The sequence below is a fragment of the Micrasema longulum genome, unplaced genomic scaffold, assembly GCF_059751315.1.
Source record: "Micrasema longulum isolate JH-2025_06_02 unplaced genomic scaffold, ASM5975131v1 h1tg000380l, whole genome shotgun sequence".
Lineage (NCBI taxonomy): Eukaryota > Metazoa > Arthropoda > Insecta > Trichoptera > Brachycentridae > Micrasema > Micrasema longulum.
Genome location: NW_028277581.1, coordinates 180,172 through 203,033, shown reverse-complemented (window position 1 = coordinate 203,033; position 22,862 = coordinate 180,172). Strand labels below are relative to the sequence as shown.

The 22,862-nt window shown below is 29.5% G+C and overlaps 1 protein-coding gene across 1 annotated transcript in view; it reads left to right on the top strand.

Annotated features, from left to right (window-relative positions):
• Window positions 1-22,862, top strand: part of LKRSDH (lysine ketoglutarate reductase/saccharopine dehydrogenase) — a 194,143-nt gene that overhangs the window by 149,223 nt on the left and 22,058 nt on the right. Inside the window, exons 6-7 of the mRNA XM_088225671.1 lie at window positions 14,968-15,217; window positions 17,805-17,941. Of these exons, the coding sequence (XP_088081797.1) occupies window positions 14,968-15,217; window positions 17,805-17,941 (387 nt within the window). The remainder of the gene's footprint in view (window positions 1-14,967; window positions 15,218-17,804; window positions 17,942-22,862) is intronic.

Here is a 22,862-nt window from a genome sequence, read left to right as displayed (position 1 = left end):
GCATGTGAGCAAATTGAAATTGACGGAGGAATTTAATAGCCCGTTTATCAATAATAAACCTCATAAGGTATCAAGCCTTTTTTTATCAACCCCTTGGACTTATTTATTTCACAAAAAAACATTTAATTTTATTGATGTAATAACTTATATTTACATATAACTTATATTTACATGTAAGTTATCAATTTAAAAAATACTTAGGACACTTCCACTTATTTATTTTGACCAATTAGCGCTTTCACCCTCTAATGGGCATCTTCAGACTGTCAATTTTTTTTCGAAGATTCATTATTTTATAACAAATCAGTCAACGATGTATTTTCCTATCCTCTTTTACTCCCTCGATCGAACGCTAACATAAGGGGGTGTCGAAAATGCTTTCATTCGTCTGCTTGACATTCTATTTTTAAGGCTTTTAATCAAATAAATTTATATATGTAACGTAAAAGCAAATACAATATCTTGTGAAAGAGAATATTTTCATTTGAATGACGCATAACGTTTACCCTTTTGTTTGACTGTTGGTGTTCATTATTGAATTTGAAAAAAAAAACATTTACAACTTATGTTAACATCTAATATTCGAATGTTTTACATTATAAAAAAAAAGTAATTGAGTTCTTCGTGATTCGTTCTTGAATGTTTCGTATTATCAGCTCTACGATTTTTTTAAATTTAGTATTTCTAAAATAACTCCTCAAGTGACATCCTAAGTTCTCTCCAGCTTTTTGTCGGTCAGTTCTGCCGATTAGTCCGTTGACGGTAATCAAACTGGAAATCTTCCACAACTCTTCTATCATTGGTTGATTCATATTAACTCATGACGTCGTTCAAAGTGGTCCGTTTTTTATAAAATATATTTTTATATTTTTTTCGTACATTTTAAGAAACTTTGCCGTATGATTTATTGCTCACAGCGCGTAAGAAAACATTTTTTAAACCAATTTTTCATAGGCCTGAAATCCGCATTGCATTCCTTCATTTATATTGCGCGAACATACGGCTACATTTTATTTTCACCGGAGGCAAATTTCGACAAAAAAAACAACAAAAAAACATCCCGTGTTTGCAATCAATCAGTTTTGTCGCCGTGTTAGTTTTTTAGTTTTCCTTTCAATTTCCACCAAAATAAATACGAAAAGGGATTATTATCACGAGCTTTCCACCGGCATCATTTTGTTAGTTTAAATTTGTCTGCCCAGATCTTTTAAGCTTTTACGGTGAAATTATCTCTGAATTAGCACGTACGCAGTACGTGGATACAACATTTGTATTTTTACAGTTCTGATAAAAATATTAACTGTCATAAATTTAATTTTGAATGTTTACGGTTCCCCTATCTGGACAAAGATAATAAAGGTATTATAAACCTTTTGAGGCTCAAGATTTATTGCGCTTGATAAGAAATAATTAGGACCCTTATGGAGCGCTGATAATTAATCTTACTGAGCTCTCAGACTCCGCTTGGACCAATAGAAATGAAGCATAGAGGGGATTCTACTTAAAATGATATATTATTCAAGCAAGGGTAGACAGAGGTGGAATGTAGTGTTGTTTCAATGAACAAAACAAATCTTACCGAAATCGACTTAATAAACAATTCATAGATGATCTTCTTAACAGTAGTATCAAAGGTTAAAATATTTTGGTGGGTTTATAATAAGATAAGCTTTAAGAGGGAACGGGTTCTTACTTTTCTTTATTCAAACGTTTTCTCAGTTTTTTTTTCCTAGATTATTTTATTAACATAAACGGCAAATCTGCATTTTACGAACATTTATATTGCTACATATTTGGCTTATTTTTTTTTATTTTTAAAACATGAATTTCCTTATACTCAAAATTTATTTAAAAAAATTAACCTCAAGATTATACAAGATTTATATTTAAAAAATAAATCTAAAACTCATACAGCATATTCAGTAGAAAGTTAAAATAATAAAACATTCTACAGTAATACAACAAGAAAATCTTAAGTACTGTTTCATACAGCTGGGCAAAGTGAACAAAAAACTGTGTATATTATGGAATGCATGAATAAATAAATATAATTACCATTCACCATCTTTGAAAAAGTTCAAAAGGTTTATTCAATAGAAACAATACCCAACATTAAATATTTTATTTATTTATTTATTTTATTTTATTTAATTTGGGATTTTTACAGCTATAACATAAACAAAATAAGTAGAAAAATCTTAACAATGCTAAAGCCAATTTAAAAAATCCACTGTAAATATAATGACACATAATATATAAGAAAAGAAGTTTAGTAATTGTATTTGTGTGACGTTTGTATTCATGTGTATGTGAATGAATGAGGGAGAGGATACATGTGCGTGTGGGAATGAATGAGGGAGAGAGTGCGTGTGTGTGGGTGCGTAAGTATAAAAAAATATTTTTTTTAAACTTGTAATTGTATTAAAAATGGTAAAATAAAGGGCTTAGTAAAAAGTTAGAAACCTTTTTGTTAAAATTCAAATCAAGAAATGATATAAATTGTTTTTTTTTTTTAAAAGTATGTTAAATTTCAAAACCGTATTCTGAAAAAAAAAAGGATTTTATTTTAAAATTTAACTGATACACATCGAATGAATAATGTGCGACGAGTCCTATACAATACGGTAGGTAACCACAAAATGCAGTAAATACGAAATAATGACAACAATAAAATAAGGTTTGACAATATGCGAACGTTGATTCAAAACGAACACACAAATGCATATTATATGCACCTACATAATATATAAATAAGAATAACATATAATTTTGAAATAAATGATTCGGATTATAAAAATCAGGTGTCACAAACAGTTGGCCCGCAGTACGGGGATACATAATTATATTAAAAGATCTTCTCACTATAAAACTTATATTTGTTCAGGGATAGAGAGCAACGGAGAGGAGGATGCGGACAAAGACCAATTTATTACCTAATATATCAGATACGTGGAAATAACTATTGCAGAGTCCGTGAATTCTTGCTACAAAACGGTGACACCTGTCTAGTCATTCTTCCAGGCACCCTAAAGTTGATGAGAGATAATAGTTCAGGTCAATCCCATATTAAATTTACAATTTTGAATAAATTTAAAAGCTCTTTAATTTTTCTTCTATCGTTAAGTTTTAACAAATTTAATGTTTTTAGTAAAAAATCGTAATTTAAAAATTCATGACTGATTCTAAGTTTCAAATTTATATACCGTAAGAATTTTTTTTTTACTCTTTAAAAAAAAAATTGGTTACAGTTGTAGTAAGGAGTCTATATTGTAGAGTTAAACTCTAACTGGTTTCTCACTAATGAAGTATACATCAACTTCTAAGTGCCTATGTTTTTGAATTCCTACACGTAACATGAAGTCTAGCATTTTAAGTGATTTTTTAGTAATATTATTTATGTGCCTAATAAAGGATATTTTTTGATCAAAAACGATACCCAGGTCGTGCACCTAGTTGCATATTACCCATCAAATAATCAAATAAAATGGTGTTATTTATTCTTAAAAAATTCTCATTATGTGGCATTTTTTTATATTTAATTGTAGTTTATAGGTGGAGCACCACTAAAACATTAGATAGATTATGACACTAAAGCAATTTTTTTTTTATACAATATATATATTTACAAATTACATGTCTCGATTTCTTTGTTTTTGTAATAAATTGTTTCTTATGAGAACTAGGACCATCCCAAAACCGTTAAAAGGGCCCCTTTTTCTGCCATCTTTTAACGCATATAAAAATGATAAATCTTTTTTAAAACAAAACTCAGTTGAATTTTAGAGTTTAGAAACCATAAAAACGAAACTTTAATTTTGTTGATCTTAGATAGGCACAATCTGTCCGACGAGCGGTTGTCTTTGTTGCACAGTAGTGTTGAGGCATTTTCAAATTCTTTTGACTTCGCATATTCTTTTAAGAAGGCTTTAAACCGTAAAAATTGTTACAAATGTATTATTTTGATATTTATTTGAGTCTGGTTATGATCGAACGAGTCTGAGTATAGTTGCCCTTTCCAAATAATCAGAAGTATACCACATCCATACTTTTTCATCAAAGAAAATCACGTTTCCATCAAGTTTTTTTTTTTTTACTTTCAGTGGTACAAAACTGCTTTCATCATAATATTTAGTTACACATAACTTTATTATCCCGCTAAGCCACTTTAGGGTGAGAATTTTTTTTTAAAAAGTTTTTTTCATGTTAAACAAATTTATTGATAAACATGTCACATTTACTATATTACTACTAAGAAGGTATTTTTTCCATTTTTTTTTTAATTTGACGATCTTCTATGTTATTTATGTTTTTTTGGGAGATTATTGAACAAGTTAAGGATAACCTAATTAAATGTTCTGAAACAATCCAAAGTAATTTGTAATTCGGGAAACGGCTAGAAAGTCCTAGTTTTTAATCTAGTATTGTGAGTGTAGTCTAGTTTTTTAAGAGACCATGTCGCCAGTAACGTTAAATGCTTTTATCATTATCATAATAAATAACTAGCCACAACAGGGATGGAGAACACCTTAAATAAGGGAATGGAAGTCTGGGCACTTACAGGGCTTATGACCTGTCATTGGCTGGTTTAAATGGCCACTTTACACCAAGGGGGTGAAATCCGGTCTTTTGTCTACAAACATTTGGACAAACTCAAATATTGTAATGAAACCAACTGGTCCAAGAAGAAGTTTAAAAATTGGAAAATAGTATTCAGGCTATTATTCAGTCAGATGAATCTCTTCACAACAATAAAGGTTTCAGTTCTTTAATTTTACTCAAATCAACAAATGGAAGAATTGAAGAAATATGGATTTTCAAACATAGGGAAAATGGTGAATGTTACACAGTGTGTAAAGTGGCCACTTAAAACAGCCAATGAGAGGTCATAATTCCCTTATTTAAGGTATTCGCCATCTCAGTTGTAATTTGTTAATCTTAATGACTCCCGAGGGGGTGAAATCTAGTCTTTTGTCAACGAACATTTGGACAAACTAAAATATTGGAATATTGTATCACTTGAGTAAAATATGTAAATGCATTTTACGCTGTGAAATTTCATTAACGATGTAATAACTTTCTATTTATGAATGCAAGTAAACAGTTATCTTGTTAAATTTAGCTGAGATTTTATTTAAACAATAAGGGCCTTACTTATTAGATTTCCTTATACCAGGTTTGTATGAAGAAATAACTATACTCGGTTAAACTTTTTACAACCGATATAAAAAAGCTTATTTGTAAAAATATTTATCATCTTGAATAACAATTCATAGGTTATTTCATGCTTACTTTTTTAGAACAGTCAACACTGATATGAGCGCGTGCGCAGTATTTTTTATAACAACACAAACAAACGTCAAAGTCAAATCGCGACGATCGAGACTACTGTCAGTGTAATCGAGAACATGGGGAAAACCGGTAGAAAAAAAAAATAGGAAGAAGAAGAGAAGTTAAAAACGAATGCTATAGTTTATTCGTGTTTCTTTTTTTATCACAATTAATTAAAACACATACAAACATAAAAAAATTCAGATATTATTTGAATAAAGCATAAAAAAATCACTTGAATCGCAATGAGAAGGTCGCAAGACTTCGAAATTGTTTAAAATTGAAGAAAAAACTGATAAACTATCCGTTTTGATTACCGAAAAATATGATTTTTGACAGATCGCGTGCTTATTCCAGCGTTATACCACATAATGTGCAGGTATAAGTTTCTATGGTCGCTATCCCAGATTTAAACCGAGTTTAACTCTATGCGAGGTTTATAAGTAATATTTTTTGCTATACCATAATTATTCTACCCCTATTCTCAAGCTTAATTTTATAACCAATTTATAAGTAAGACCCTTAAGGTTTAACGTATAACAAACGCGATCAGTTTATCCCAGTACTATCCTGGTAAGAAGCAGTTGGGGCTTGAAAGCTTTTAGGCGATTGACGAAACTAATTGTACTTATGGCAAGTACTTAAACATACCTTGACTGGCCTATCGGAAGTGGTGTGAAGCCACCGATTGACATAGGACCAGGGTCGGTGTGAGGCATAACATGGCCTACTTTCTGAGGCTTGGGTTGGTCAGTTTTAGGAGACCGGCCATTGATTATTATCTTTAAATAAATTATTGTAATGGCAGAGCCTAGTATCTAATTTGAAAAGGCATTTTTTAAACAACAACGTTTTGAATGAGTTCGGATTCTTCATTGACCTTTAATTCAAAACATTTTCGATTTTTTTTTCTAACTTGCATAAGACGTGCATGAATCGAAAATCATTTTCATGCGTTGCCTAATATGTCACACACATCTATAAATGTTCTAGTTCTTTTACTTCACAAGTCAACAGTTGGAAGAGTTGAGAAAATATGGATGTTCAAACGTAGGCAGAATAGTAAATTATTTATTGTATATGCAGATAATTGGTAGAATTACAAAACGAAATTTGGCAAGGTATCCAAAATAAATAACTTTTAGGTTTATATTTGAAGCACTAACTTTGTGGTTATTCATTATAATAAAATAAATAAAACAACTTTGTTTTTAACCGCTAATTCTTAAGTTACGTAAACCTTGACGAAGAAGCTTGTTTGCTTTGAAATCGGTCGGTGGAAAATAAAAGTTCGTGGTTAAAAACAAAGTGTTTTATGTATTTTATTAAATAAATCTTATTGGATTAAATTGAACTTTTTTAAAAATATATGTGATGCATTTCGTCTTGTAAGGACAAAATCGATTTATTACATGGAATTTAAAAACGGTGAAATTTCATTATAATGAGAAATATAATCATTTTCTTCTAGCATTTTTTTAAATTTATCCTGATTTTTATATTTTAAAAACATTCATTTTACAAAGTTTTATATATTTGCACTATTATAAAGTTGAATTCTCTACTTATTACATATTTTAATTTATATTAGCATAAGACATCATATTAAATCTAGAACTAATGAATTTACCATTTTATATACATGCTATTTAAATTTAACTTCTTGTTTATTGTTTTAATGTTCTCTAAGAGAGGTTTCAACTCTAAGGCTGCTCTAAGGTAAAAAAATCTGAGTAAAGAAATCGAGTTTAGATAAGTCCGCGTTAGGTAGTGATTGGCGCAATCACCTTTTATACTTGAGGTCCCGGACTCGATACCTAAGAAGGTTATCTCATGAAATATTTATTTCAAAGGTTATGTCTGAATAATTTATTAAATAACTAAATACTGACAGAATAACATTATGAAATGAGTAATCGAATTTGAATGAAGAAGCTCAGTATAAAAAAAAAAAAATATGTAAGTAGACTATCAAACTAAGCTAAAACTTATAAAAACAGATGTACCCTATTATCATCGCTTTGATTTTTTAAAGTTAAGCTTTTTTGAAATTACTCCATCCGTGACGTCACGAGTTGTCATCAGTGAGTTGTGCTGACATTTTAAAGTAGAGCAAAAATACACTAAACGTTGCAATAACTACCCGGAAACCAGAAATCTATCACAACACAAAATAACGAAAACAAAATCACACATAATTGACAATATACAAAACAAATTTGTTAAACATTTGAATAACAAATCAATAAGTATTTTTTGTAATAATGTATAGGTGTGCAGCAAAGCACTTTGGAACCTTAAAAAAAAGTTCAAAACATTTTTCAAGAGCATTGAAAGAAAATTAATCTTAACCTTTAAACTTAAACTATGAATAAACTACCCGTTACCTTTGAAAATTTACCCTGAGAATGAGACATTGTCAGGGCGGGAATCCTTTACTTGTTGTCGTGTACGGGGAATTTTCCTGTATTCCTCACCGAAGATGGAGGGAATTGAAACTATTAACGGTAAGCCTTAAGGTAATTTACAAAAATGAGTATATTACAATTCGTGGCATTATAATTATGAACATGATAAAATTAGCATACAAATAAGCAGTTACGTGTTAGATAATATTTATGTTAAAATACGGTTAACATGACAATATGATTTAAAGTGGTTTTTCACCCATAAATGAACAAGAACTCTCAGGTGCCATTTCATTACACACTAACATTAATAAAACAAATTTACTACATCAATCGTTCCATGGTACGGTAATAATATACAGTTTTCGATACCTTAGCGAGAGGTTTAAATCGAAATACATTTACTCCGAGCTTTACCAACGTAGTAGTAAAAGTACGATGTTAAAGAATATCTAAACCAATCGGTCTGTTCATACAAAGCGTAAAATAACATGAATAATCACTTTCTATTAATACGATGCAGAATAGGTATATAGTTTAAAGGGGCCAGGGGCGAACCGTGTATAGAAGCGATTATTCGCAGCTTACCATTATATTTGACTAATCATAATAATGTTTTATTGTAACTTTATTTACAGAAAAACAAATACAAAATTTATTTATTTATATTTATATACGGCATTTCTGCCATTTACATAAATGTGGTATAAAGAGTGCTTAGAAATAAAAATATTAAAAATAAAAAAAATCGAGTATGAAATATTAATATACTCGTACTGTACACATTATTAATTACTTGAAATACATACATATTTTAAAGAAATTATACAATAACAAAATACATTAATCAATCAAATTATAACTATTCCAACCCAATCTTCTGAAGATGATTTGCTCTTTTTGATAAAAATATGTTGGTCACTTTATTTTTTAAGTTAGGCAGAGATAAACTAAATATATCAAAATGTGATGCATATTCATTCCCGGTATTCTGTAATCTAACAATAGGTGAGTTATATTGAGCTACCGTTCGAGAATTTTGACAATAAAATAATTAACATTTAGTTTAAATCATTTCCACCATTTGTATTTTTATCCTAATATAAATATATATTTTAATAAAGCGCGCCCAGCGCCTGCGGTGAGCCAAGAAACTAGCCGATTATTCCAGCTTATTTTTTCATACAAATAAGTATACTTTATTTTGAACGTATTAAACCCAGTGCGGGTTTTTTCTCCTAGATTAAACTTGCAGATTACATAAATTATTTGAAGATTCTTGATTTGGCAAACAGTATTTTAAACATTGATTCTTAAGGACTATTTTTCTTTAAGACGGTACTTTTGACATAAGATCATAATTACTTTCATGCCTCATATTGCAGAACATATAGCGCTCCACGCGGCCGTTTTTAGCACTATTAATTACAAGAACAATGCGGCCAGTAAACATTTCAATTGAATACTTAATATTAACCGAATTTATAGTGGTACTTTTTGTTTATTTATAAATGAATTATATATTAAAGTAATGGAAAATATATCTCTATAATCTAATTTTTCACAAAGTTACATTGTTTGAGTTGATTTTATGGATAATAGTTGTTGTATCACACAGAACTACAGAAAAATATAAATTTATAGTATATATTACTTACATTATATTATGTACCTACCTTCTATGTAGGTACAAATATATGATATTTTTTTATAGCTTACCTGTAAATAAAATCACCATTTGCCACTGATAGGGACTTATCTGAACGATCCTCGCAAGGGTCAGGATCCTGCAGCTGGACCTGAATTTTGAGGACGTTGATCAGTTAATGACGGGAGCACGTGGGCGCAAATCCACTGGCGTGTTTGGACTCCAGCCTCCAACAGGAACGTGGGCAAGTTCAGGTCAGGTAAACCGTAGTCGAGGGCTGGAACAACCATAGTCCACGACGAGTGGCAGGGGCTGGAAGAGTACTAGATATGGTGCAACAATTAAACCGTACCAAAATAATAAATGAATTTTGGAATACTCAAATTTAAATTGATTCAGAAGATTTGAAACTTCGCCTGACAATTTAATACTCTAATTTTTACCGCGTGTATGATATACTTTTTTTAATCTAATTTTTCGCAGCACTGAACTTTCTCATTGCAAGGATTTAAGAGAATGAGTAAAAGTATAGAAACAGATGAACAAGTTCGAAAAATTAATATTTTTAGGATAATAAGAAAACAAATTTGATTGCACTCTGAAGTTACAAAGAAATTCATTATAAAAGTTTTCAAAACAAGATTTTTTAAAAACTTAATCGATTAATAGCCATTCTTTAATATCCGTTAGAAGATATGTAAAAAATCAGACGACAATAATTCGGACTTTACACGGTTAATAAATAAGGTTAGAAGGTACAAAAGATCTATGGCAGGGGTTAGGACTTGGGGTTGATTATTTATGGAACCCCACTCGAATAATGTATGGCGCTTACATTAGTAAGACCAGCTATGGTCTCTAGTATACGAGCGATGTAAAGTGCTTGCATACGTACTAAATACCGATTCAGCTCCGAACTGAACGCAAACAAATCGACAATATGCAGTAATGGACGATACACGAATAACGATCATCTTTTAATTTATAAATTTTACATATATTTTTTAATTTTAAAACACGTGTATATTTTAAATACATACTACCTCGTATTATGTTTATTTTGTTATTTTCAAATATTTTTCATACTCTTTTAATTTGTAGTGTATCATAATTTTTATTCTGCTTTTGTAAATAATGTTATAATTTAAAATATAAAAACGCCTATAAATAAAAAATTGTTATCTGTATGTCCCTAAATTAGTTTTTTACAAAAACTCCTTGGGAATATTATATGAAATTATGTATAATATGTTTTCAAAACTAAAAAAAAAAAAAAAAGAAAAAAAAATACAATAAACATATTAAAACAGATATGAAAAAGAACTGGTAGATATTTAGAACTCTGTGTATCACTCACTATTCTGACAGTAAACTAACAGAAATATTTTATTTTATTTTATTTTATTTCATTTTATTTTATTTCATTTTATTTTATTTCATTTAGGAATCTAACAGTTCTACATACATATTTATAGTTAACAAACAGATAAAGTGTATAAACTCAGAACCAATAACAATTTTTCACAAAGTATACAAAGTTAGTTAAGAAAATATATTACATATTATATTGATACAAATAAGTTAATTCATATATGTACTCGTTTATATTTTTCAATAATCAAAGATTTATATTTTTTTTTAAAAGAACAGTAAGATATTGCGAATTGGGCGGGATAAGGACAAGGATGCATGAAGAGAGGATAAGAAGGGGATGGGAGATGTACTATACTGGGAGATGTTCTATTATGTCTACTAAGTTACATAATGCATTTTAAGTGTAAATTTTAAATCTGACAGAGTGATGTTTGTGTAGTTTATGTCTTTAAATTTTGTATTGTACACTGAAAAAGTCCTACGAAAAAAAGCATTTATAACATACGATGTTTAACTCATTGATACATGAAACAGGTGGTACCGTCTACAAATCCTGGCTGGCACATGTATTGTTATTAAATTAAGTAGTTATGCACAGTCAACTATTCCTGTCAAAATTTTGTGAAGCAGTAGTTGGTCCGCACACACTCTGCTGTACTGTAGAGAAGTGATTCTATGGTAGGTAGAGGCAGCAAGAGTTGATACGTAAGAAATACCAATTTTGTATTTTAGGTAATTTATACAAACAATCCCAAGATCTTTAATTTTGTATTTTCTCACTAGTACATTATTGTTTAGTTTGTAATAAAAATTAAAAATTTTTCTTTTCCTTGTGAATGTAACACAGACACATTTATAAATATTCAAAAATAGTTAATTTTCAATACAATAGTCAATTAGACGATTAAGATCGTCTTGAATCATGAGGCAATCTTCGCGAGATTCAACTTAAGCGTATATTTTCATATCAACCCTATAGTCAACTAGGTGCGGATAGGGAAGTAATAATGAGTAAGATAGTAATTACTTTGTCTTGGGATTGGTGAAACAACTCAAACTTCGCAGAAATAAAAAACAAACACTTTAAATATTTTTTAAAAATATGAATCTTCTGAAAGTACTGTTTAAAACCGAACACGTGTATGACGAAATGACATTGCTTTGTATTTTCCGATTGCAATGAGTAAACAGGCGTAGTGATTTACAAAACCAAAAACCGTTTTATTTTCAATCTGGCAAAAATGTAGAATTATTCAAGCGACATTTTACAGCTCGTTGGCTAAAAAACATTTTCAGGAGGGATTATATTCATGTTTTAAATATCGCCCAACAAACAATTGAAATTTTACATATTTCAAAGTTAATTAAAATTCACGAGTAAGCTTCGATTTAAAGCGATTTTCATGTAAATAATCGGTTTTTATAATTGAATTATTTCAGAAACTGAGTTAATAAATTATTTAGATAATAATTAATAATGTTAAAATTATAAGCGACGAAAAGATTGAAATAATAAATTATATTTGAAGCACTAACTTCATGGTTATTCATTAAAAGAAAATAAATATAAGACAATTTTGATTTTAACCACTTATTTTTTTTTCTACGGACCGGTGTCAAAGCTCCATAAGCTTTGTTATCAAACTTTTAATTATTCTTTGTTTAAAAAAAAAAAAAAAATTTTACTGATTTTTTCATTGATCTCAAATTTTTAAAATGTTCCTTTTTTAAAAAAATACGCACTATTTTGGATTCAAACTAAAGATATTAACTCTTTTAAGGAATATTCTTATGTTTTTAAAGATTTTTTATTTTCTTTTTTCATTACTTTAAAATAAAAAAAGTATCTTTTTATCTTTACAGAATATTTTCATTTCTCGTTTTTATCTTACACAAAAAAATTATATCCGTGTATTTATTATAGGAGCAATAAAATCAGAAATATTTCTTGTCTACCCACGAACAGGCCATGCCTTTGTGGTTTTTTAAAAAAAAATGTTTTAATACGCATTTCATTGCTATGCAATTTTCTTTAATTTTTTGAAAACTCTGTTTTAACTTTTATGTTTATTGTAAAACAACATAATAAAAAATAAAAAAAGGTATAATGAACTAATTAATTTACCCTAATTTATTTTAACAGTGATTATTAAATATTAAGTATTAACATAAGTAAATTATTTTTGTCTTGTTAATATGGTAAGGTTGGGAAGTGTGTAGTGCGATGGATACGATCTTAAAAATCAAGACAGGACTGGACTAAATAATATATGGTTTATTTGGTTATTTATTATTTTTTTCTTACTGAGCATCGTTTTTTTAATTTTTCAGATTTCCAAGTTGACTAATTTCATTATTTTATTTTCAACATGAAAAACTTTTGATCCAGTGTCTTCATTAAAATTTTCTATGAAATGGTTTGTGAATTCGGAAAAAATATAAATTATTTGGGCACTTTCAGTGTTCTTTTACTCTAATATTCAACATCATTTTCCAATATGAATTGAATCGTAATCATCACAATTGAATTGGTATATTCCAGATACATTATATTCAAGGAATTTATTTTTTTGGTTTTTTGACAATAATGTGTTATTGATTGTGTTGAATGTAGGTTTAATGTTTGAGTAGGGAATTAGATATATGTCTAGTAAAACAGTAATTTATATAAAGAATTTGCCTCCATTGTTTAGGTGGGTTAGTTTAATAAATTGTGACAGTAGATATGAATATTTATTTTTAAGTTTGCGCTTTTGTTTTTGGTTTAATATTTTATAAAATAAGCTCTTTTTATATCCTATATTGTTAGAAATCTGTTTTATTGTATTGAGTTATTTTTAAAAATTAGTATTAGCTGGTGGAACATTAATGAACTAATGTATGATTGAATGGAATGATGAATGTTTATGGGCAATTGGATGATTTAAGGAATTATAAATAACTATTTCGAGATTATAAGATCCGTTGCTTTTACGAATACCATTAATAAATTTAGTTGAAACGTTAAACTCAGTATTTATTTTAAGTTTTTTCAGGATCGTACGAGTTTGTATGTATGCTGTGGACTATAGTGAAAGAAGTTGCATCTCTGCAGAAATTCATTTTTGTAAAATTAGATTAAGGGGTGCTGGTATTGCAGACACTCACAAAAGTTGAAACCACTTTTAGAATCAATATTTTATGTTCACTCATGGAAGCAGATTTATCTCAGCTCGATTTCCTCATTTTTATCTGAGAGCAGCTATCGAATCAAAAACACTAGTCCAAATTCTGATTCAATTTCAAACACAGTACTTCATCACATTTTTTTCATCCGCTTGGGCATTAAAAAATATCAAAATCAACCCTTGTGTGCTATGGTGTCACATTAGTCTAGATAGAATACAAGACTTTATATACATATCTCTCTTTTTTTAAAAAACAAACAAATTTTATTTTACTATTACAAGCCTAACTTGTATAGTTATTTATACACATAAAAAATGGAAAATAGATTATTGAAAAGTAGGTAAATTTTATGATTGAATTTTTTTACGTTACACGACATTTAACGTTAAAGCATCGTTTCTATAATGATTTTCACAAATTTCAGAATAATTTTTGGAAATGTATTTTTGTTTATTAAAACAACATATTTTGATTTTTAGAAATTGAGATTTGCTTCTTAAATATTCGATTTGGGCAGTTTATAAATTGGAAACGAAATTTAGAATCGTGTCGTTTTTTTAATTTAGTAATAAGTAAATATGCTTATATGATTTTAACGATATTATTTTGCATTATGGTGAATTGTTTCAATTTTTAGCGAACCGTATGATACAAATCTCTTCTGCATAGGTTTATGTAATTTAAGAGTATTTTTTAGAGTCGCGAAAGTGGTTAAAATATTAGATAAAAAAAGATATTTGAGCTTTATAAATGAGTTACAAATTAACACATTACAACAAAGATGGATACCATTTTAGAGAATATATAAGTATAAGTGGTTTATAAACCGTCATTGGTTAGTTTAAATGGCCGCTTTACACGCTGTAATAATCACCATTTTGCCTATGTTTGATTTTCTATATATTTTAAATTCTCCCATCTGTTGATTTGTGAGTGTGAGAAAACTTTTTTTTATGTGGGTGAGATTCATTTAACTGAATTGTTTCACTCTCATACAAGTCAACGCCTGAAAAGATAATAATTTTTTTAATGTGTTTGCAGCGTCTCATTTGAAGGAAGAAGCCGACGCTCTAGCCGCCCGCTACCCCGGTGTGACGTCCGTTTACCTCAGTGTGGCGGAGGATCCTGCAGACTGCTCGTCCCTGCATACCCTGGCCAGCCGCAGCCACGCCGTGGTCTCGCTGCTGCCGTACCACTTACACGCGACGGTAGCCCGCCAGTGCATCGCGGTGGGCGCTCACCTCATCACCGCGTCGTACGTCACCCCGGCCGTCAAGGAGCTGCACAAGACGTGAGTGAAGATATTCCATCCCAAATTAACATCGATGTTCCGAATCGGGCCACTCGCACTAACACTTTGTTAACTGTGGGAAACCACAGAAGCAACACCGGCTTCTTTTTACCCATACCAAGAATGCTAAGGCTTAAAGACTGCTGTGTTCTAAGAGTAAGTTATACAAAAGGGAAATAATTGGCTCACCTTTTGATGTATGAAACTTACCTACAATGCAATGTCTTGTCTCTCTGAGAAAATAATTATCTATTTGTGTATTTTGTTGTAATTTTTTTTTAAAAATTTTTCTATCTGTATAAACAACAGCAATAGGTACAAAAAAATATACACAACATTATTAAAAAAAACATATAAAGCCAAATCAGTTTTCCACATAAATACAAAAGTAAAAATCCTGTTCAGTTAGATATAATTCATAGAAGTGAATGTATGCGAGTTTTTTTTGTGTGTGAGGATGCGTGTGTAAAAAAGTGGAGTGTGGTTTTGGTAGGTATGTGAATATGTGTGTGATTGTATATGGGTGTGAGGGTAGGTTTATGGACAGGGTGAGTGTGTGTTTGATATGAGTGAATAGAAACAACTTAAATTTATAATGTAAAAATATATTTTTTTTTATAAAGATACATATTTTTTTTTCATAAAATAGTTTTTTAATTTTGGTTTCAAAAGTGAGTTTACTACAGTTAAATATGTCTATGTTATTTAAAAATACGTTATAATTACGCGTCAAGAGAAAAATACGTTAGAATACGTTATAATTACGCAATCAGAGGAGAGTTCTGTGCATAGTTGGTGCGAACTGTGGGTACATGGAAAAGAGATAGATTCGTGTAACGGGTGCGGTAGCCAGGTACATTAAAGGTCAACTCAGAAACCAGAACAGGACTATCAAGACGTCCATTAAGAATATCATGTAATAATTATCTATTATTGGCCTCGTGGTGTAGTTGTCAGCGCGTTTGCCTACCGTGCGAGAGGTTCGCTTCCCGGCATGGTTGATATGAAATATTTATTTGAAAGGGTGTTTTCACATCAGAATATTTCATCGTCCTTGGACTGGTACCTGAAGCGTAAGACTGATCATCTTACCTTCATGTAATAAAAATAGTCAAGATACATTGAGATTTGTGTACCATTGCAGTGCCCTATGTATTAGGTGCGGAAAGGGAATGTTGTGTTGTTGTTGTATTTTGTTGTTTAATGTTATTTTTAACGTATGCTACTTTGTAAAAAGTGCTACTGGATTGACCAATCAAAAATATTAATAACCAGTCAACTGGTTTAATTATGATAAAAATTAACGAATGGATTATTGTGCTGGATGTCATTCGCAATTATTACCAGTAATACAAAAAAAAACCCAGTTAAACGTCAAACATAACATAAATATTTTAAGGGCCACAAGTCACATTTATAACAAGAATGACACGACATTTTTTTTGTTTTGTTTTGTGTAGTATCATTTGTACAATTTGTATGACAGAGAGTCTCGTATACATACTAACATACTGTTTTAGAAAAGAAATTAGTTTATCATTTGCATTATTGGTAAGATTATGAAATTTGGTCTACAAGTCCATATGGATTTGTCGTTTTTTATAATTATTTTAGTTTATATTGCTTATTATGTTTGCGATGAAAATTAGGTTAATTACGTTTTTTATTTTCTTATTATGTAAACTATGTTAAATAACTAATTTAAGGCATGTTTTACTTATTGTAAAAATTTTCCATCGGCACGACCCAGTGAGGGAACATTATTTTGTATAAAAAAAAACAATAAAAACATTGTAAAAGTATAAATAAATAAATGAATATTGATCATCACTTTATTTGGACGTTCCGAAAAAAATGTATTTTTTTAGTCACTATTGTCTTAGGTGCGAATTTTTGGTTTTAGGAAAACAGTAAAAACAATATAATAAAAGTAAATTAAATGCAAACTAAACGATGGACGATGGTAAAAATGTAAAAAAAAAACATTATGGCACAATTACTATAACTCAACCGTAGATGAAAATCATGTTTTTTTGTCAAAGTCTTGATAACTATTTTATTAATTTAAAAACAAAACGTGTGTACATTTTTGTGACGAATGCGTCACAATGGTGAGTAAAATGCTTTGACGATCACTCGTGTTGGCTGATTCGTGATTCCACAGTTTTTTAATTGAATAACTCGCTTATTTTTAAATTTAATAACATATTTTACATTAACCATGTTTTTATTCTTCTTAAACAAGTCGTTGATTACCGTGATAGAAAATGGAAATCATGATGTGGTACAGCCGGGTTCGAACCACGGACCTCTTAATAGTTTGTATAAGAGTCCCAGAGTGTTAGTTTGTGTGTGGCAAAAACGACATTCAAATCTCTGAGACGTAGTCATTACCACAGGACCACTGTTTATTTGCAAAATATTTTTTCAATGCTTGGTTTTGGTTCATATTTTTTGAGAATCAGTAATAAAATAAATAAGAATTCGACTAATAACACTTGGAGGGAATTAAAAACACATTGATTTGTGTCTATAAATTAATTGATTATGTCATTTATATTAAAGATATAAATATTTTTTTTTACAGAGCCTCTGATGCTGGAATTACTCTCTTGAATGAAGTTGGACTTGATCCTGGTATCGATCACCTGTTGGCAATGGAGTGCATTGATGAAGTAAAGAATGCTGGCGGAAGAATCGAGTCGTTCATCTCATATTGTGGAGGCAAGTTTTTTGAAATCACTCAATCTTTAATCGTGACTTTAAAACCAGGCCAGTTACGTCAAAATAAATTAATTTGCAGTTAAATAATGAGTACGTATTAACCTTTATTGTAGCAGAATAAAAAAAATTGTAAATTTGATGGTTGAAAAGACTTCCTAAACAAAACATTTTTTTTTATTTATAACTTATTATGATTAGTGATAATGCAGTTAATAATAAAAAATACGGTAACGCAGTTTTAACTGAATGCTTTTTTATTCGTATTTTTGTTCATGAAAAAAAATGAAATCACTTATATCCTATAGGATGCATTGCCAAAAAAACGATTCATAGGTTGAATGTTGCGCTTTAAGTCACGAAAACGCTTTAAATCTCAAGACTTTTAGATGCCAAATATTTTTATTTCACTTCACCATTTTTCAAACGTTTGAGTAAAATAAATAAAACGCATCTGTCCCACACATAGCAAAAATCACATAATATCTCACGATAGTCTATTAAAAATTAAAACTAAAAAGGAAGAAAAAAAAATCTAAATTTTCTTGCTTGTTGCTTCTTTGGTCGTAGCTCAATATTTCAGGTAATATCGTTTGGCACTAGCGTGTGTCATCTATCATTTGACTTTGACCATTGAGCCTTCAAAACTATTTACCAGATAGTTTTTAAGATATCAACTAAAGGGAACTACGATAGATTCACGAGTATCCAAAATAAAAATAAGGAAGACAGGAGAAGACTTTGGTTAAGTCAAACATTCAAATAGATTTTTCCAAGAATAGGCAACAACGAATAAAGAGGTTTATTAGTATATATGTGGTATAATAAACATCGTCTTTATAAAACAAATACATATTTTTGTTCTTGTGAATAAAAAATATATCTTGATTTCAAAGTTATTTTTAGCAATTGGTAAACAACGGTTGAGTTTATTTCAAGCACGGTTTGTGGTCGTGACATTTAATCCGAGATTCGTGATGCTACCACGCGACTACAATCCGTGATCTTTAATAACAATTCACCAGATTTTACTGCATTTAACTACATATTTTTTAAAATTATCCGTTAGATGATTTATTACTCGCACGATGAAAATTCTAACTCGTAAATCTTGTGTCATATATGTAAAAGTTTCCGAAGCACTCCATTTGCAATTTTGCGATTCTAGAGTATTAATTATTATCCTGTGAATGTACTTTGTAAAGTGCACGGATGGTATCATAGCTGCAAGAGGCATAGTTGAACATTAATCACTTAAGTGTCGTAAAAATTTGAAAATACACGATTAGGTTATTCAGAGTACCCACTTAAAAAGAAACAGAAATAAGGAGTTATTTTAAATGGTTGTTTAATCGTAATTTTTTTTAAAAGAAATTAATGCTTGTTAATTATAATGCACTAGCGGACCCAACAGACGTTGTTCTGCCCGAACGTTGGCTTGCCCAAACCTTGCAAAAAAAAATTTCATTGATAAGTAGGTACCTAGGTACTTGTTTCTGGTTGAATTCCAAAACATAAATGAATTATTTTTCAAATATAGAATTCTTTTTGCAAATATTGAACTCAGCTCTTCTAACCAACAGGGGTGCACTTTATTCATGAAAACGATTTTCAAAAATGTGTTTGTCAGTTTATGTTATGTAAGTATTACCAAAAATCCAGTAAACAGAAATAAATGGGAAGAAATTATAAGGAATGTAAGGAATGACTCTGATTGGGATCCATAAAAAGCGCATGTTGTTTGTAAAGATTCAAAAACAAACTTTTTTAAACTCAAAAAAACAACATCCTTTTATTACTTTGTACATGCATTGTCATCGAATACAACCCTGGTAGTTAAACAAATATAAATGCCTTTAACTCTTTTTTTACGGATTCGATTGAAATTTTTAATATCTACAAACACGCGCAGCGCAAAGATCTACATTTCGCTGAAAACCGCACGTAAATCGGTTAAGCCGTTTAGGAGAAGTTCAGTGACATCACACGTATAGAGGAATTATATATATAAAAGGATATCATTTCACTTATAAAATACTCCGATTTTAGATTATCAACCATTTTACATATGAATCAAATATACGACAATTTTTTTTTTGTTCCACCCAGTTTAAATCATATCTTTATTTATATGAACGGGATATTTTAAAAATCCATCAAGGTATATTCAATAATAAATCCTGTAGTATGTTTATTCTTTTTTTAATTTTATTTTTATTTTATTCAGGAAACATACAGTACAGTTACAAAGTTTAATATTTTACACAATTAGACTTAATTCTAATGGACCAGTGAAGTTTCCATATTATAAAGCAATTATATGTAAGGTTAATTATGAAAGTATAAAAAAGAGAAGGAAAAAGAAAAACATAAATGAAAGTTGTTTAAAAATTAAAATTTAAGTGAAAAAAAGATATTTTAAAGTTTGTAGTTTGTAGTGAGTATTTACAAATGGAAATAATATTAAAAATGAATAAAATTTGTAAGAGTAATTAAAAATTAAGAATTGAAATAAAGAATGAAAAACATGCTGAGATGTAAAAATAAAATAAAATAGTAATAAAATTTTTTTAAAAAAAAGGAAAAACATAAATATACACATATTTATTTTAAGGGATTCAAAGAAACCGAAGAAATGAGAAGAATCTTTAAGTGAAATATAAGACAATAAATTTAGGTCAATTTAAAAAACATCTTCAAAATTAATGACACATTATGGTAAGAGCAGCAATATATTGATTTTATTGACATATATAATTGATTTTATTTACATATTAATGATGCAGATTATATCTTAACAAAGCTACTCGAAACCTCCTTTCAATTTCTGATTATTGGAAGTATAATATTACCCTTAAGTGTAAAATCGTAGCTTGGTCGAATAATCCATATTGATTTACGAATAGTACTACAGCCCTAGTGAAAAGGGTTCACCGGAAATACAATAAGGGCCAGACCTTTAAATTGAAGTTATGGTTCACTGGATTTAACTAAGAGGAGCCTAATAAGGCAGGGTTTCTTAAACCTTTTGCTTAAGCACTCTATATATAGCCAATGTAAATTCTAAATTATTTTAAAAAAAAAGGAATTCATAATGATCAGTAAATAAACTAGGGTCAAAGCACCAGTAAATGACCACCCCCCAGTAAATGACCATTGGTCAAAATAACACAATATAATAAGAATTGCTACATGTGTCCAGTCAAAAAACTTTAACACTAGAAACTATGACGAAAGCAGTAGGCGGACACATCTCTTGGTAAGAAACAAATCTATCAGCTTTGAACTGTGAGTTGTCGAAAGGTAATAGTGCGTCTTCCCGTTATTGTTCTGAGATTGATAGTGTCTTTATAAAGAAAGGTGTGGGAAGTGCTTCATTTGATGCTATTCTTTGAATATATCCATATTCTAATGTGTTAGGGTGTTTTACAATTTTATGATGTAACTAAATCTGAGTATTATTTTTACTGGGGTAGTAGTGGTTATTAACTAGTGATTCTGCTATTTTTTGAGAGTAATATTAATTATAATTGTAATATTAATTATAATAATTTCAATGAAAAAGTAAAAGCACTTAATAATAATTGTGTTTTTTATTGTTTTCTTTTATTTTGTACGCTTAAATAATGAAATTTATACCTTTAATGCGAATTTTACTACAAGCTAAACCTTAAACGGTCATTCATTGGTGCTTTGATCCTAGTTTTATTACGAAAAATCATAGTTTTTTTTTAAGAACGGTAACAATGTTACAGTTAAATCGGTTTGCAAATCTTCATTTATATTTTCACTATAGTAGTTGCATGAAAATATCTGTGATGACACGAAAAAAGGGCATAAGTCTGAGTGATGTAATTTTACAATATGGCTGTTTTACTTAAAGACAGCTAAGGCCTGGGTGGTTTTTTATTAATTACAAAAGATACAACTTAAAATTTTCAATTTAATGCTTGAATATATTTAAATAGAGATGCCATATTTATTTCTTTAAAAAATCGCGTATTTATATTTATTTGAGACTTGTGCCCCTTTTCCTTGTAATTTTTTTTTCATACTACTATCGATTTGGCACTAAGTGCACTTAGGCCTAAATTCATTTTAGCTTTGCTACTGCTCAAATTGGAAGTATATTTCTACTTAACACTATTTTTCTCGACATTTCTAATAATCTTTTCTTTCTCTTGAGAAGTGAGCTTGCTCACCTTCAACTATGTTCGAGGTTCAAAAGATATTGGTACTTTCTTTTGAGGGTTCTGTTCTTTGCTGTCTTACTGATATTACTACTACTATTACTAATATATCTTTTACTCCGTAGAGGTAGGCAAAGAGAATAACACGTCACACACGTCTAGCCTTGCATACATTTCTAGCTTCTTCCGCATTCATACATCTGGTCGTACATGCACTTCGATTTTGCATGGTATTGCCATGACCAGACTTATGATTTTGGTTTATCTGATCATGCCACGTCTTTCTTCGTCGTCTTTTTTCAACGTTATTGTTCATTCTCGCCATATACCTGTTTTACCATTCTTTTGTCATACATTCGTTCTATATGACCAAACAATATCAGAGACCCTTTTTTTTATCAATTACTTATATTTGATTACAATTTACCCTCTCGCCTGATTTCATCATTTTTAACGCTCGAATTCATCTAAGAGATCGTATTTCGACCGCGTTCACTCGGTTTTCATACTTCTTCTGCTCTTACTGATACACTTTAAAATACTGGGCATCATTACTTAATATTACTGAACATTAATATTTTTTTCAAAAAACATGATGGCATCAAATATTATTTAACATGACATAAAAATGTTCGCTTTATGAAAAAAAAAAAGTTTTTTTTCTAAGTTCATAGTTCAATTATTCTTGTTAAATAATCCTTTACTTATCTACTCTGTTGTGTCAATCAATATTT